The 15,457-nt window shown below is 37.8% G+C and overlaps 2 protein-coding genes across 2 annotated transcripts in view; one reads left to right on the top strand and one right to left on the bottom strand.

Annotated features, from left to right (window-relative positions):
• The window catches only part of GNAZ (G protein subunit alpha z), a 55,129-nt gene extending 48,763 nt beyond the window's left edge, over positions 1 to 6,366 (bottom strand). Inside the window, exon 1 of the mRNA XM_013944864.2 lies at positions 5,545 to 6,366. Within this exon, the coding sequence (XP_013800318.1) occupies positions 5,545 to 6,267 (723 nt within the window). The 5' untranslated portion in view covers positions 6,268 to 6,366. The remainder of the gene's footprint in view (positions 1 to 5,544) is intronic.
• RSPH14 (radial spoke head 14 homolog) overlaps positions 1 to 15,457 on the top strand; it is a 114,138-nt gene that overhangs the window by 62,829 nt on the left and 35,852 nt on the right. The gene's annotated exons all lie outside the window — the stretch shown is intronic.

Below are 15,457 nucleotides of genomic sequence, written 5' to 3'. Positions count from 1 at the left end.
AATAAAATTTCAGAGAAACCTGAGGAGGCTACTAAAAATTAGACAACAGTAGTTGGATATACTGTCTTTTTGTTCTAAAATAAACTTTGCTGGGCTACATTTCTCATGACCTTTTGGATTTTACAGCTGTACAATGTACACATGGAGTTGAATCCCCCCCATCAACACCTTTAATCAATTAATATTATTTCAGCTTTAGTCTTGAACCCTCATAAGCTTTTATTTTAAACTCCTCTTTAGAGCAGATTCCTATACAACCAAATCCTAATAGAGGTCAATAGAAGTTAGATCATAAGAAAAGCTCAATTAAAGAAGAAAGTGCCAAAAACTTAATTATTCATCTCTCTGTATTCAATACATTTATTACCAATTTCTCCCAGGGAGGATTTGGGATTTGATACTTCATTTCCAAGTGGGCAAACTTTTCCTGGGAATCTCTGGGTCAAGTTCTATGATGAAAATATAATGAGAGATATTATTTATTTCGTAACTTCTGGTTTCTGACTTTTCCCTATATCTTGCTGAGATGCAAATACCAACACCTCCATACACTTTATACAAGTTTCATGCCTTCTGATGAGCTACTTAATAATAATAGTTAATTGTTTTCCCATATTGGAATGCCTCCACTAGTTTAGCTGCAAATCTGCCCCGTTATGCTCATTAGAAATTCTTCCTTCTTACGTTCCTTCTGCAGTAATATCAAAAGAGTTTGTTGATATCAGTCTGCTAGTCTAAACGTTACTGTGATTAACCAACTAAACAGTACTTTTCTTCAGGATCAAAAGAAAGAAAAAGTTGTCTGCCTTTAAGTTCAACTTACTTTTATCCAAACCTATTAGTAAAGAATAAGAATACCATTTGATAAATGTGAACTTTTAAGTCTTCTTCGATCTGAGATCTTCAGACAAATTCAGTCTGGCACATTTCTGCAGTATGAGTGCATTTTAAGCCTACCATTCATGGATACAAAGGAATTAGAGTACCGGTTAATAGAGTATGAACTTAGAGTGCTTGCAGCAGTGTCTCTGCAAGGCAAAAACTACTAAGGCTTAGAAACCCGAACAGATGCTAACCGTGCAACACCACAGACATTCTCCCCGAGGCAGACAGCTAGCCATAATCTATTATACGAACAATGACTAAGATCAAGACTGTTAAAGATAGCATCATCCTATCAGGCCACCACACAACTGAAACTACATTACATACTTATTTTCAAAGTATCCTGATGTCTCTTGACTTTTCAGACATTTTAAATAGCAGGTCTCAAAACAGAAGCATTTCAAATTATTTCATATCAAAGAGACATCATGTTTCTCTCTCAGAAAAGTTATTATATTACACTACAGACAGGTTTTGTTCTTTCCTTGCATACTGGAGGAGAAAAGTGTTATGTAATCTTGTACAATGTCTGATTTAACAGTGGCAGTACACATTTACTTAATGTATATCTTGGAAATGCAAAGTTGTCTGAATATTCAGATATTGGAGTTGAACACTCAAAGCAGCACATATAAAACAGACTATTTTACTTATAGTAATGCCAAATTGGACATCCAAATGCAAGATTCAGGTTCTCAATAAAGGCTTCTAAATTTGAAGACAGAAAATTGTTTATCATTTTTCTGGCAGGGAAACATTGCATGAAATATTTGGACCCACAGTTGCTATTACTGATTATTCTGTGCCAGATAGCTGCAGATACTAGTTCTTTTAATACCACATGGTGAAGAGTTGAAAATTAGTCTAGAATACGTTTAATTATAAATAGAGGATTTTTACATTAGTGCAGAAATAACCCACAAATATTCCCCTTCCCAACACCAACTCTTTATTTTGAACAGAGCTGATAAGTCACTTGGATTCCTTGCTATGTATGTTTTGGGTATGGAGGAGTAAGACGGCTTAATGCGTTTGCAAACCACTGGACTTTGCCTGCAATTCTAATTCATGAGTTTGGGAAGCTGAGAAGATGTATAATATCTTTAGGCCTTTCTACATAACTTATTTTCTTACCAAAAAGAGCAATTTTGCTATTTTCTTCCTCTTAACAATGGCCTTTCTCCGAGATCACAGATAGCTAGGAAAGGGTTATACACTTTTTGCTGGGTATGCAAATTTAATCCACTTCTCTTTTCCAAGGTTCTTACTATTTCTATCAACTCACCGCTCACATAAGAATCCAGAATAAATGTGCTGGAATTAAAGCGGTTTTGGTTAAATATTAAAGTTTGAACTTTGAAGGCAGCATTGTGCATTACAAATTTTTTTTCATTAAAAAAAACCACTATCTTTTGCCCAACTTATCTTTAATGTGAAATTGCATATTTTGCTTCCGCAGCATAACTTTTTATTCACTAAAATGTTTCTATTTTCTATTCAAACTCTATTCACAGGTAAATTTCTAAAATCTACCTTTACAAAAGTTTTCTTTGATATCTTGGTCTATAGAGTGTTAATTACTAATTCATACTGAGTATTTAATTTGCAGCAAATTGGAAGTGTTTCTGAAGTATTTGATCAAAATTCAGCTTAGGTGAATGTTCTTGACAATAAAATTCTTTTCCTTGAATAATCAGAGAAAGTGCACACAAAAGGGATTCAACCATATAAGGCAAGGTTGTAAAAGACAGCGAATATTTGTGGAAACTATTCTACAGTCTTGGTTCAACTCTAAGTATAATTGCTTCTCAAACTTTTCACTTAGCTCCCTCTTAATATGAAAAAAAAACCTTTGTAAAAAATTGTATTAGCAACTAAAAACTCAAAGTGTTAGAAGTATGAATAAATTGAAATAATTTAACTTTATGAATAATTAGAATAGATTTTATATGATCATACTTAAGCAACTCCTTTTCTAGCTGCATGGTATGTGAAGGGAATAGTTACATCTATTATCTTCAGTGATCTTCTATTCTTGTGCTGGCTTTGAGGGAAGGAGTTGATGTTTTGGTTTTGGTTTTTACTGCCATACCTTTCAGTAAGGTCTCGTCTGTTCAAGTTCTGGCTTCTGCAGACCAAGAGTAAGATTTCTGGGAAGTGCTGCTCCACAGAGTGTGTCTGATTTTTGTTTTTTTATTTTGTGTATTTTTCATATAGCTTGAAAGAAAATATTAGCATCTTCTTCCAAATCTACCTCAATGACATCTATCTACTTCTAATACAAACTCTGGAAAACATGTTAAAAGTATCACTTATGGAATTTTTTTTTCTTTAACCACTGTCTTTCTCATACTACAGTTTCCCCCATCTCAATTATATAAACTCAGAACCAGAACCGTGTAATCTCTTGTGTCACTTGAAAATATTGTCATCTGTACCCTGATTCTATGATAAGTGGTATTTGTATAAATAACAGACTAGATAGAAAGCACTGAAGTTGTTTCAGGTACTGCTATTGTTCACCTTGCCTCAGGGAGCTGGCAAACAGCAGGCGCTTTATATAAAATGAGCCATTTTTAGGAAGCGTTCGCATTTTGTTAAACCTGTTGCAGTTGTTCCAGTAATTGTCAAAACCAGGAGCATATATTCTGCATCTTTAAAGAGGACAGAAGCCCTTGATAAACATTTTTTTAAACAAAAAAATGCAGCTATATTGACATTATACAAGTCCAATGTAAAATAAACAATAGTGATGAAGGTCAAAGTTGGTCCCTTCTTTAGGGCAGTGGAACAGAGCTCTTCAGGGCAGAAGGAAATTCATGACAGTGAGCTCTGCACTGTGGTAGACATCTCACAGAGCTTCAGCTCTGCGGGTGTTTGTGGAGGCAATTCTGTTTTCTCCCAACCCATTTCCCCACTTCATAACTTCAGGGAAGTCTATACAAGTTGGTTATCAAGAGTAGATCGAGCGATCCTGTTTATCCACTGAGGATGTGTAGTATTTTAGGGGGAGAGGAAAACAAAACATAACACAACTGTGATCTGTACCTAAAATAATTTTATGGGGAATGTGTGTGGGGGGGGGGGGGGGGGAAGAGAGAAGAAAAAGAAAGCAAAGGAAAAGGGAAATGGAAATAGATGGCTGCATATAACAAAGGCTAATTGCAACTTCAGAGTGGCGTCACATCCATACAGGCATTTGAGGTCCAGTGTTGTCATACAGATTAGAGCTCTTAAATATGCGATACACTAAACTCTACTCGGGATACTCTCTAAAGAAATTCTAATATACATGTGCCTGCTACACACAAATGGAAAAGAATAGTCCAGTTAGCAACAACAGTTAAGGGTGGTTAGTAATCCAGTTCCACAAAGAACTGCCAAAATCAGATCATTAGATATGGTTGAAAAATTCCCCTTCTGTAATCTTACTGAGAATCAGTTAGATTCCAAACATTGTATAAGAATATTTTCTTGGGAAAAATCTCCTCCCCACCAACACTTTAGTAATGAACCTGCTGTAAAAGAACAAGGGATGCAATGTTCTGGAGTACTCTAGGAACTGATACTTGGTGGACAAGCTATATAAATGTAAAACAATTGCAGGTGCTTAAGGGAGTATAAGAGAAGTAAAAACATTGTAAGATTAACCTTCTGATTTTCAGGGTACAGATTTTAATTCTTCCTGAAAGACAGCTGTTTTCAAACATAAGTATGGCAAGTTTAAGAACCATGAGATGATGGAATCATTGTAAGTTCCTTCCCACAAATTCTCATCTCTTAAGCATCATGTTTTTATGAGGCTGTCAAAAAAATAAGTTCAAATAAAATCCTATGAAGGTCAACTCAAGCAAGCCGAGTGTGATAGCAAACACACAGTCATATATGTGAAAACGTGCACATGTATTTCCGTAGCTACGGCATCTGTGTGCTAAGCAAACTGGAGGCTAACAACAGCATTAAAGAGAATTAAAACAGAAGTAGTTATTCATTGGACAAGGCAAAGTAGCTATATAACAGTCTTTAAACTTTAATTGGTATGGAAACTTTAAATTAAAGAACATTTGATTTTTTAAAAAAAACTAATTTCAAAATATCCCAAATTCTGCTTGAAAATCATGGGGAAAAAATTTGATTTCAACCAATATTTTCTCATTTCTCAAATGTTACTTGTTACTGTTTTAGATTTAAGATTTCCCAGGACTTCCAAAACATGATGTCTGCATTAACCATTCCCTTACACCAGGATGTCTACTCCCAACCACCCATGCCCCTGCCCAAGTGATGTTTGGAGTCACACTTAGCCAGATAAGCCTGAGTATTCAACAAAAAGCATAAAAACCCCTTTCTACTGTCATGTCATTTGAGGAACTCCTCCATTTCCCAACAATAACATGGGAAGGATGGGAAAAAAAAAAAAAACAAAACACCTCTATCCAGTGGGGAAAACTGCACAAAGAAAGGAACTGTAGCTTCTGGCTTTTTACTACAGACAAAGGCAGGGGGGAGGAGGAAATGACATTTGGGGCGGACTTTTCACATTTCCCGAGGGCCCAGAAGCAGGGCTGGGTCCTCGGGCATTCCTACCTTAGAGACAAAAGGACAAACACCGGGGGCAGGAGGAAGGGCGGGTGGGAAGAGAAAGGAAGATGCACTCACTGTTTGGTTATCTTCATATAGCTTCAAGTCATATCCACTCAGCTCCACGCAGAAAATTATTGCTGTAACCCCCTCGAAACAGTGGATCCATTTTTTGCGCTCAGATCTCTGCCCACCCACATCCACCATTTTGAAAGTCAGCTCTTTGAAGGTAAACTTATTTTCTACAATCCCTGTGGTCATGTCCCGAGAGCGCAGAATATCTTCCACTGTAGGGATGTAGTCCAGTGCTGCAATCCTTTCTAGGTCATTTAAGTAGTATGCAGCGTTATCCTCTAGGTGGTACTCATTGGAGCGGCAGAAGCACTCCTGCACCCCGGGGTCTGCCCAGAGCCGTTTCATGACTCCCAGAAGCTCAGGGGTAATCTCACCTTTGCTTTCAGCTGGGCCTGTCAGGGCAAAAAGCTGCACAGCATCATACGCTCTGTCAGGATTGTGAAACTCTATCTTTAGGGTGGCTAGAGCCCGAATGATACGCGTGAGGGAGTCAATTGCATTATAGATAATCAGAGGTTTGTATTCCTTGCAAGCCTCCAGGTTAAAGCCACCACTATGAATGATTTTCATCTGCTTTACAATAGTACTCTTCCCAGAATTGCTGGTACCCAGGAGAAGGAGCTTAATCTCTCTTCGCTGCCGCTGACTTTCAGAGCGCAGGTGGCGGTCGATCCTACGGGACCGCCGCGCTGCCTCTTTCTCCTCAGAGCTTTGCCTACATCCCATGGTATAGCAGGCTGTTACAGAAGGGAAAGACTGGAGATGCTCTCAGTTTCTTTGTATCTCTGAAAAGGACCTGCAGTGTCTTTCAGTCCTCGTGCCAGGTACACCTTGTACAGAAAGAAATCCTTATCCAATACCTGATGGTCCAAGAGGCCTGTACCACCTAATTCAGTCCCAGCAGGGGAGCAAAAACATGTAGATATGCAACCACAGAAATAGTCTCTTCAGTAGATCTCATGGCACTCCCCTTTACAGTGCGTAAACAGTGGCACATTCCTGTTAATGAAAGGACACTTCCCTTTCCCACAGTTTGGCTAAATCGATCAAATATTCTCTTCTGGTCTGCATAATTATTTTGCTGCCTTCTGTCCAAAGGTAAGGAGCCGCACTTTCACCTTCTCTGCTTTAGCCCTTGTCTTTTAATTGTATTTTCTGGTTGCTGTGGTGATGCTGCTAGAGAGAGCTGAAGATCTTTTCAATGGTGCTGTACTTGTTTTGTCTCTTCCCCCACTTCTTCAGCTGATCCAGTTCAGCTCTGTAAATCTGCGCTTTCCACCTGCCAAACAACGAGAAAAGAAATGAATGAAATGAGACTTTGTTTTCTTGCTGCACACCACTCACTTTTTCCTCTTCTTCTAGACTTCTGAACCTTTTATTATCCCAAACAGAAAATACAGATGGAAAAATATGTAAAGAAAAGCAAAAATCTAATAACCCCACAAAAACTTAGGGACAGCTGAAGCTTGCAAACCTAAGAAAATGTGGTTTCTGAACAATAGTAAATCAAATCCCCTTTTCTTTCCAGCCTTCTGTGTTTTATTATCTAAATCTACATGAAAACAAACAGTGCTGAGCTGTGTCCCAATTACTCCCTCAGCAAGAGCTTATGGCAGTGCTTTTCCTGCACAGTCCTGTTCTGACTGGTTTTCCTGAAGTAGAAAATGAGACAGACTCACAACTACTTTTCCCAGTCTATTTATATCAATATCTGGTACTCAGATACATGTCCTCCTGCATTTTCTTTCATCTTTTCCCAACCATTTTGCTTGCACTGAACATTTAAGTAACTAAATAATGAAGCAAAAGGAGGGGATTAAGTTTTTTTCATGTTTTTTCTGAAAGGGTTTATATAAAGGGACAGTTGCTGATCTTTGCAGAAAACAGCAACATACCTTTCTTCCCCTTGGAGAACAGTACTGTGGAACATACTACTTGCTTAATGAATAAAGTGATATACTAGTATAAAAAACTTTAGTAAGCTTCTTTTCATAGCAAAGCTATCGCTATTAAGCCTCCTTTCTTCCACTTTTAATACAGAAATTCTGAGATGCAGAGATGGTGAATGGTGACCGCAAGGCAACTGTTTTAAACAAAACGCACAAGAAATGCCATCCGAAGAAAGGGCTAACAACTTCTCAGTTAGAGTAATAATTCTTTCCTAAATTAGGGGTTAAGTATACTAGTTGGAGCTCTACAGAAGGCAACAACAGGAAGCAGTTACCCCTTGCAGAGGGGAAAACCATTACTGTTAACTGATTGGTGATAGCTTGCCTCTTTCATGAGGGGCTTGCTGCTCCCACCAAGCTCTGAGCTCAGTGGGAACTAGAAGTCACTACTTATCACAGATTTCACTGCTTCCAGTTCCTCATCATACGATGGTCACAGCGCATGTCACTGATTGTCTGCAGGCCCACTCTGGCACCTATTCTAACACCTGCTTCATTGGGTCAGAAGGGCCTTCAGTGAGAATTTTCACCAGCTAATCTATACGCCAGTGACATAACCTCAGAGGTAGACTTAAGGGGGGGGAGGGTGTCAAAACTTACTAAAGGAATATATTTTTCATTACATTTACATAAGACTAAGCCTCCTAATTTCCATTTTCAAACGTGCCCTACGTGTATTTGGAAGTTTTTCCTGCATGAACTTACTAGCATTTCAATGTAGACAGGACAAAGCACTAAAATACACACTGAAGGGAACAATTCCACACTAGCAGGAGAAGGACAGAAGGATCCAAGATAGATTTTGAATCTCTAGGTTTAGTGAGAAAAGAAATTGTACTACAACTACTTGTAACCGCATGTACTTTGCTTTCTCTTTCTGCAGCATAGCTGCAAAATAGTTAGTGGACAAGAGTTATTTCAGCACTAAAAAATAGTCATCTCTACTTAAGTATTTGAGAAGGGAATGCTGGATTTAACAATACCTCTTTTTCCTTCTCCTCACATCACCTAAATCATGGGGCAAGATTCACTTATATTGATATACCACAGGACAGGGATCTCATTCCTACTCTGACCACACTAGGCTGGTTGAAAAATACGAGCTTGTGTTTACATGATTTCTATTTTAATATGTGTAACATGTATATTATTAGTACATATACATTTATTAGTACATCTTTTCTAGGATACGGCTTCATTGCTGAGAATGTCAACTCTTGTTTTTTTTTATCTTGCCAAAAGTCATTATCAGTGATATCCTGCTTTACCCTCCCAGTAGGTGTCACTGTAGCAGAGGGAAATTACAGCAAATAATAGTTTTGGCTAGTATTTAAACAATTTGAGATACAGCACAGCAGAAAGACTCAGGGGGATTCACAGATATAGGTGAGGATAATTACATCAGCTGCAGTACTGACGAAGGATTGTATGATTAAAATAAAGTTCAGCTTTTTAATTTCTTAACATCTTACATTTATATGAAGAACCATCTTTCTTAGAACACTTATTCCAGGGTTGGGGAGAATAACTGCTATATCTAGGATTTTGTTCCTCAGTCAGGTGGTGGAACCATATGTAATGATCTCAGCGCCTCTGTTTAGTGACAGATATTGCTATTCTTGTGCTATTTATATATTAAATCTTTGTCACAGCAGGCTATCCTAATCTTAGCTTCTGCATAGCTTTCTCTCTCAACACATCAAAAGTAACTTACAGATCTCTTCTAATTCATGATGGGCTGACAGGTGGAAACGTAGAGTCTGCATGGCTGCTTTGGGATCTGGGGTCCCTACTGGTACACATCTCTGGAGCCTACGGTTACATAACAGCACCCTGGCATTGGGCAGGCTCTGGCAGAGCAATACAGCCCTTTCCAGCACAGGTTCCAATAGGTATATGTGAAGGTATCTAGGAATGTGAAGTATGGGCATACAAAAGGACAAACAGTTATAACAATCAAGGGTGATCTCTTAACATCAGAGGAAAGGTATATTCAAGACTGGACAGAGTCAACAGATGACAGTTTTATTTCCTGAAGTTTCCTCTGATGTTAGCCCAGAACAGTTGAGCTTGCTATCATTCACCCTTAAATACTTTTACTGATTCTATATTTATCTTTAAATCCCTTCCTAACTCTAACCCTGCTTGAGGGAGATATATAGTTGAACCAATGTAGACATGGATAAAACTCATGACTACCAGGATGAGTCAATATAGGTCAGGATTGGTACTGCTGTACAGAAGAGAGCATCATATCGTAATAGTTTGCAGCAATAATCTATTCATCTTCTATGGTTAGAGACTTCCACACCTAAAACTCTGACTACAAAAAAGCTGAACATTCAGAAAAACAGTATACGCGGTGCACTGAATAAGAGGTGCTTCAGTGTCCCACTCATTCCTGTCAATCCTTTAACATACACATTTTCAGAACAGCAGCTTTTACTCTGCTCTGAAAATCTCCAGTATAGTATTTCAACTTCACTTCTTTCTTGTTGCTATTTAAATCTGCCTTCTCGCTGCCTTTCTTTCCATCTCTGTGCTCTAACACCTGCCTGTAAATCCATCCAAAATCTGCCTGCATGAAATTAATTATACTAGAACAGGCTTCTTACAGTAACCAATTTCAAAAGTGAACCATGTCAATGTTATGCCCAGTTGTTTTAAACTAATTATGCAGTCAGTACATGAAGTGACTTCATGACGGTTCAGAGTGCTTACCTATCTTCTCAGCCTGTATAGACTGAAGTACATGGGCAGGCTTGTAATTTAAGCATTGCAGGTACCTTAAACTTTTAGCGGTCTGAGTCCTTTCTTCTAAATGCACTATGTATTGCTATTACCTTGCTTAAAACCCTAAAAAGAGTCTTAACGGCTGTATTTATCTCACTTCCCTTTGCACTTCAGAAGGACATTAACATATTATGAATGCATGAAGAACAGATCAATCAACAGAAAATTAAAATAATAGCATACATATTAATAGAATGGTAATTAATATAACCTTATTCTACTGCATCAAAGATATGGACAGGAAAACCCTCCAACAAAGTGAGGAGCTATACTTCACATAATTAGCTTTTTCCAAGGGCCATAGGAGATGACAACTAAGAGTGGAGGAAACTATGTTTCTTAATGAGTGACTTTCTGGCCATACAGAGAGAGTGAAATGACTGTAGTAAGTATTGGGCCAAATTCTTATTATACCAAAATTAGAGTTAGCTCCATTAATTAATTATGCTTATTCTGACATGTTCAGAACATTTTAAACCAGTTTTGCTTTAAGTTCTCATCCTCAGAGGTTTCATTTTCACATTATTGACCAGACCACTGGTCCAAGCCTTTGTGGCGTTTTCTACACATCTCAGTGACCAAAGATGAAAGATTTGCTAGAAGCACATACGGAACCATCTCTCTTCTCCCCCCTACGTTTGCAAGAAGCAAGAGAATACATATTCCTTCCAAAAACATCAGTAATTATGATAAATCTCGAGATTTTATGCCCATATAAAATGAGCAGATCTTTTTTAAAATCATAGGCAATTGCTGAGGCCAATAACATATGACAAACAGTTTGGTAGAAAGTCATTTTCAAGGAGAGCGATTATTTTTAGACAGCTTGTACATTCTATGGAGTATTTCTTGTTGTGCATTTCTACAACAGGGACATTCAGATGTGTCACAAACCCCACGTTGTGTTACATATCAGCTATCCTGCTTGCCATTCATTAATACGTTTACCACAGAAAAGGATGAGTAGCACCTCCATATTGTGGAAAGGACCATAAGTACATAAACACTATGTTTTTGCAAATGAGTTTTACAGTACTGAATTTCCATTTTCTTGGCATCTAGTCATTCCTATTGTATATATACCTAAGATATTTGGATACCACTGTTTCAAGTAGAAATACAATGAGGTGATTATATTATCGTTTTGTAAAGTAGAGTAGTAATGATACCATTTAAGGATAGTTTACTACAATAAGAAAATTTGATTTAAATAAGTTTTCCCACATACACTATGAAAAGCATTTCCACATCCATCATTACATATGACAAAAAAAGTAAAAAATAAAAATAAAGTAAAAAAGCTGCAAAGAGGAGCTCATTTAGAGCAGAACATGTGAATGTGACTGATGAGCTCAATCCTTTAATGAATATGATTTGCTATTTGTGGGAGATCACGTGTTTTAATTTAAGACCCGAAGTGTTTATATCCAGACTGGAGTGTAGAACAGCTTGGGTGACTACATAAACTTACCTACGTTCTCAATCTGTACATACTGGCTGTCTGATTTCCTTCTGACATTTACACACTTTTGTGCAGAAATGTTTCAGAGCCCTGCAAGTTCTGGTGCTGACCCTTCCTCCTCCGCATTCAGATTTTATTTGGGGGCGGGGAGGAGTTTTCCTCTAGAATTTATGAATTTAAGTTTACCAGCACCGAAGTAGCTAGGATGACATGTATGTGCTAATCAAGTCCATTCTGAAATTCAGCTTGTGTTATCACCTTTTTACCATCTAATCACTACTTTTTAAATGTAGGAAAATAAAGCAGTCTAGATTGTCTTCTATTTTTTAGAACACATTTCATATTAAAAAGGCAAGTATCTAATGGCTATAATTTTCTATTCGGAAAAAAAAAAATCTTTTCAGTTACTTTAATAGAAGGCCCTATCACTTCCTTTCACTATGTACTTTTCTCTCTAAACTTTGCTCAAAAATCTTAGTCTTTGAGCGACCACATTATATCGTATACGTGCATCTAAACTAACGTATCTGCCTTCCACTCATAACTGAAGCTGCTCAGAATGTTAAGAAAATGTCTTTTTTTTTTAATAGATGAAGCCTGATGATAGATATGAGCTACCTTGTCATGACTAAAATGGCTAGTTCTTCCCACAAAATAATTAACATGCCCCAAATCCTATGTTAACAGGGGTCTACTTCCATTATCAAAAAAGTAATGCCAAAAAGTTCATTTTTGGAGAGGGAAGGATACTTGAACAAAATTCTGCACTGATGCATTATATAAATCTGTTGAAGGCCATTTAACTGGGCAGGCTGTTTGGCACTAGCACACTCTTCTACCCACACTTTTATAGCCAATAAAACCAGTCATTCTTGTTGCTTTCCTGTCTAGCACTACTCATTGCCCCCACCCAGGCACTTCAGTCCTTCCCCAGCTCATCTGTGTCTTTGGAGTAATAGACCCTTAAGCCCTTGTCTCCACATGTTTCCAGCTAACTGAGGGGAAAACAAGCAAACCCACCCCACCCTGCCAGCTTCCCAAAGGAAAGAGGCACCGAGGATTCTCATGCTGCAGGAACAACTGGCACTTCACTAGGGAAAGCAGAGTTACAGAATCTGCCCTGGAAGATGCTCCCTCTCCAAAGATTTTATTGGGAGGAGCTGGCTCCTGAGCTGAGGATAAGACCAGTGAGGGTTGCTTTCACAGTGGATATAGAGATGGTGCACGCAGGACGCTGCTAGCAGCAGGAAGTTCAGTTGGCGCTGTAGACACACCACTATATTCTGTCCCAAATGCAAGTGCTACTATTAGTCTCATATTTAGCTTAGCTTAACCCTCCTCACACACTGAGCTTTTGGAGCCAAATCTTACTCAGTTCTCTACACTAAAACCATTCCAATAAGCCAGGTCCTGCATATAATTTTTCCCAGTAGAACATAATTTAAGAAAGTGAAGTGAATTTCAAAGAGTTGGGGCAAAACTTTTCACAGCAATTTTAGATATGGTTGCCAGCAATCTCAGTTACTTGATGCAGTTTCCAGTATTACAGAATATATACTACCAGAGAAAAACTTACCTAAGCTGCACTTTTCCCAACTTACTGGTTCTGACTGCTTCTTTCTCCTTGCTTATCTATACTCAGAAGTTGGACTGGTTTAAATGGGATGCTGCACCGAAAATTTAAAAGTAGCAGAACTGCCTATTTGAGTGCTTACCCAAGTAGAAGCAAAACAAATACAAGCAAATCTAGCAAAAAGTAACAGCACACACCTAAGACTTGCAAGTGGTAAGCTAAACCAATGTAATCAGAGTTTCCAGTGACCGTACATGTCCACAGAGGATTCCAGCAATTTAAATATGGCACTTTAGCAAAACCTCATTTTCACAGGTTTTACTTTCAATCACATCTTGCACTATTAATGGAAAGAGAAAAGACATGGGGGAATATGATATGCATCAGGAAATCCCCAAGATGGTTTACTGAGGAAGAAAAGAGCTCTACTAGGCAGACACAGCTTTGAGAGGAAACAAGGCTAATAAGGAATGGGGAAGTCAGTTCAGAAGAGCGACCAGAAAGAGAGGCCCAAACAGTCATGCATATAAATGCAAGGATGAAATAATTTTATTCTGTAGTAAGTGGACTCTAATCACCATATAATAAATAGTTAAATAACTTATGTGAAATTGTTATTAAAACAATGGCCACAGGCATCCTACTAACATTCTCCTTAGACAGCCACTTAAATCTGAAAGAAGGAGAAGAATTAAAAGCTTACAAAGAAAAAAAAATTACAAAACAAGATTGTATGATTTTCTCTTAATGAAGCCTTTCATACACAGAGTTGATTGTCAGTCAACTGCAACAAACAGAAGTACAGTCTTATTCATGTTGCTGTTTTCAGTTGCTTAAAGCCCTGGGAAACCATTTTCATTGAAAATATCTGCATCACATACCTACCTCTAAATAAATGTTTGGGGAAAGTTTTCAGTCCAAATGGCTAGTGCATTTCTAAACACAGCACTTGGGAAAAATGAACTGTTTTTCCACACTGAAAGAAATTGGAAATTTTTTCTCTAAAATTATGTTATGCATCCACACTTTGAGCCAGGACATGAAATTCAACAGATGAGAAGCTTTATGGTATGGATGTGCCCCCTGCCATTCTCACAAAACAGGAATTTTGACTTAGAGACTTGAAAATTTTTAGTTTTAGCTGAAGTAGAGAACGATTCATTTTCAATAAAGGACTTGATAGGTAGCAATAACTGGCCTGGCATCTCTAGCTAAGACAAGGAAAGACGACATGGGAAAGAAAAGATTTTATACTAATGAAAATTTGCAATCTGTGTCCACTAGAACACCCTTCTCTCCAAAGCCAGGAGCATAATGCAAAGTTACTGAGCCTGATCATTCATTTTCTGCCTGCAAGTATTTGTGGACTTCACTGGCATTCCCTCCATCTTTCCACACATACGATAATAACCTATTGGTTATTGGTGTTGTTCACTCTTATCATTGAATGCAAGAGTTTCAACTTTGCAGATGAGCTGTACAGTTTGTTTTAAAAAAATCTGTTGGGAAATTTAAGACATCTTAGAAGGACATTAAGGATGAATGTTCAAGTACACAAGTCATATATACAAATTAGAGCAAAGATTTTAATTACATATTCATACACTATAATCTCATCCAAAACACAGGATGGATCTGATCTAATAATCAAACAAGAGGGCATAGCAAAGGAAGCTGTTGTCTTTTGTGGCTTGTTTGTTACAGCAGTTAAAAAACGTGTGTTCTATTAGTCAGATGACTGAAGAAAGAAGCGATGGTGTCATGATTAGAGCAGCTGAATGTTGGGCTGGACTACTGAATTCTACCCCTCTTTGTCATGGTGGTTGTTTGTGATGTTAATTAACTGGCTTAAGCCCATCTTTTCAAAGATGATCACTGCTTGTTGTTTTCATTTCTTAGATACCCAACTTGAGATCCTATCTGTGACCAGAAAAAATACCAAGTTATATATATAATTGGCATCAATGGTAGCTATGTTTTACATATTCAAATACTATGTGATGCTCTGTAGCCTTACAAAGAAAAAAAATCCACACAGTCTTGCTTGATGTCTATCTAAAAATGGGGCCTCATCTCCCTTCTACCTCCCAAGGCATTGAAAAGATGAATTAATGTTTGTGTAATATGCATCATAATGAG

This window comes from Apteryx mantelli, chromosome 17, assembly GCF_036417845.1.
Source record: "Apteryx mantelli isolate bAptMan1 chromosome 17, bAptMan1.hap1, whole genome shotgun sequence".
NCBI classification, from domain to species: domain Eukaryota; kingdom Metazoa; phylum Chordata; class Aves; order Apterygiformes; family Apterygidae; genus Apteryx; species Apteryx mantelli.
Note: the sequence above shows the minus strand (reverse complement) of the source record. Positions and strands in the feature narration are given on the sequence as shown.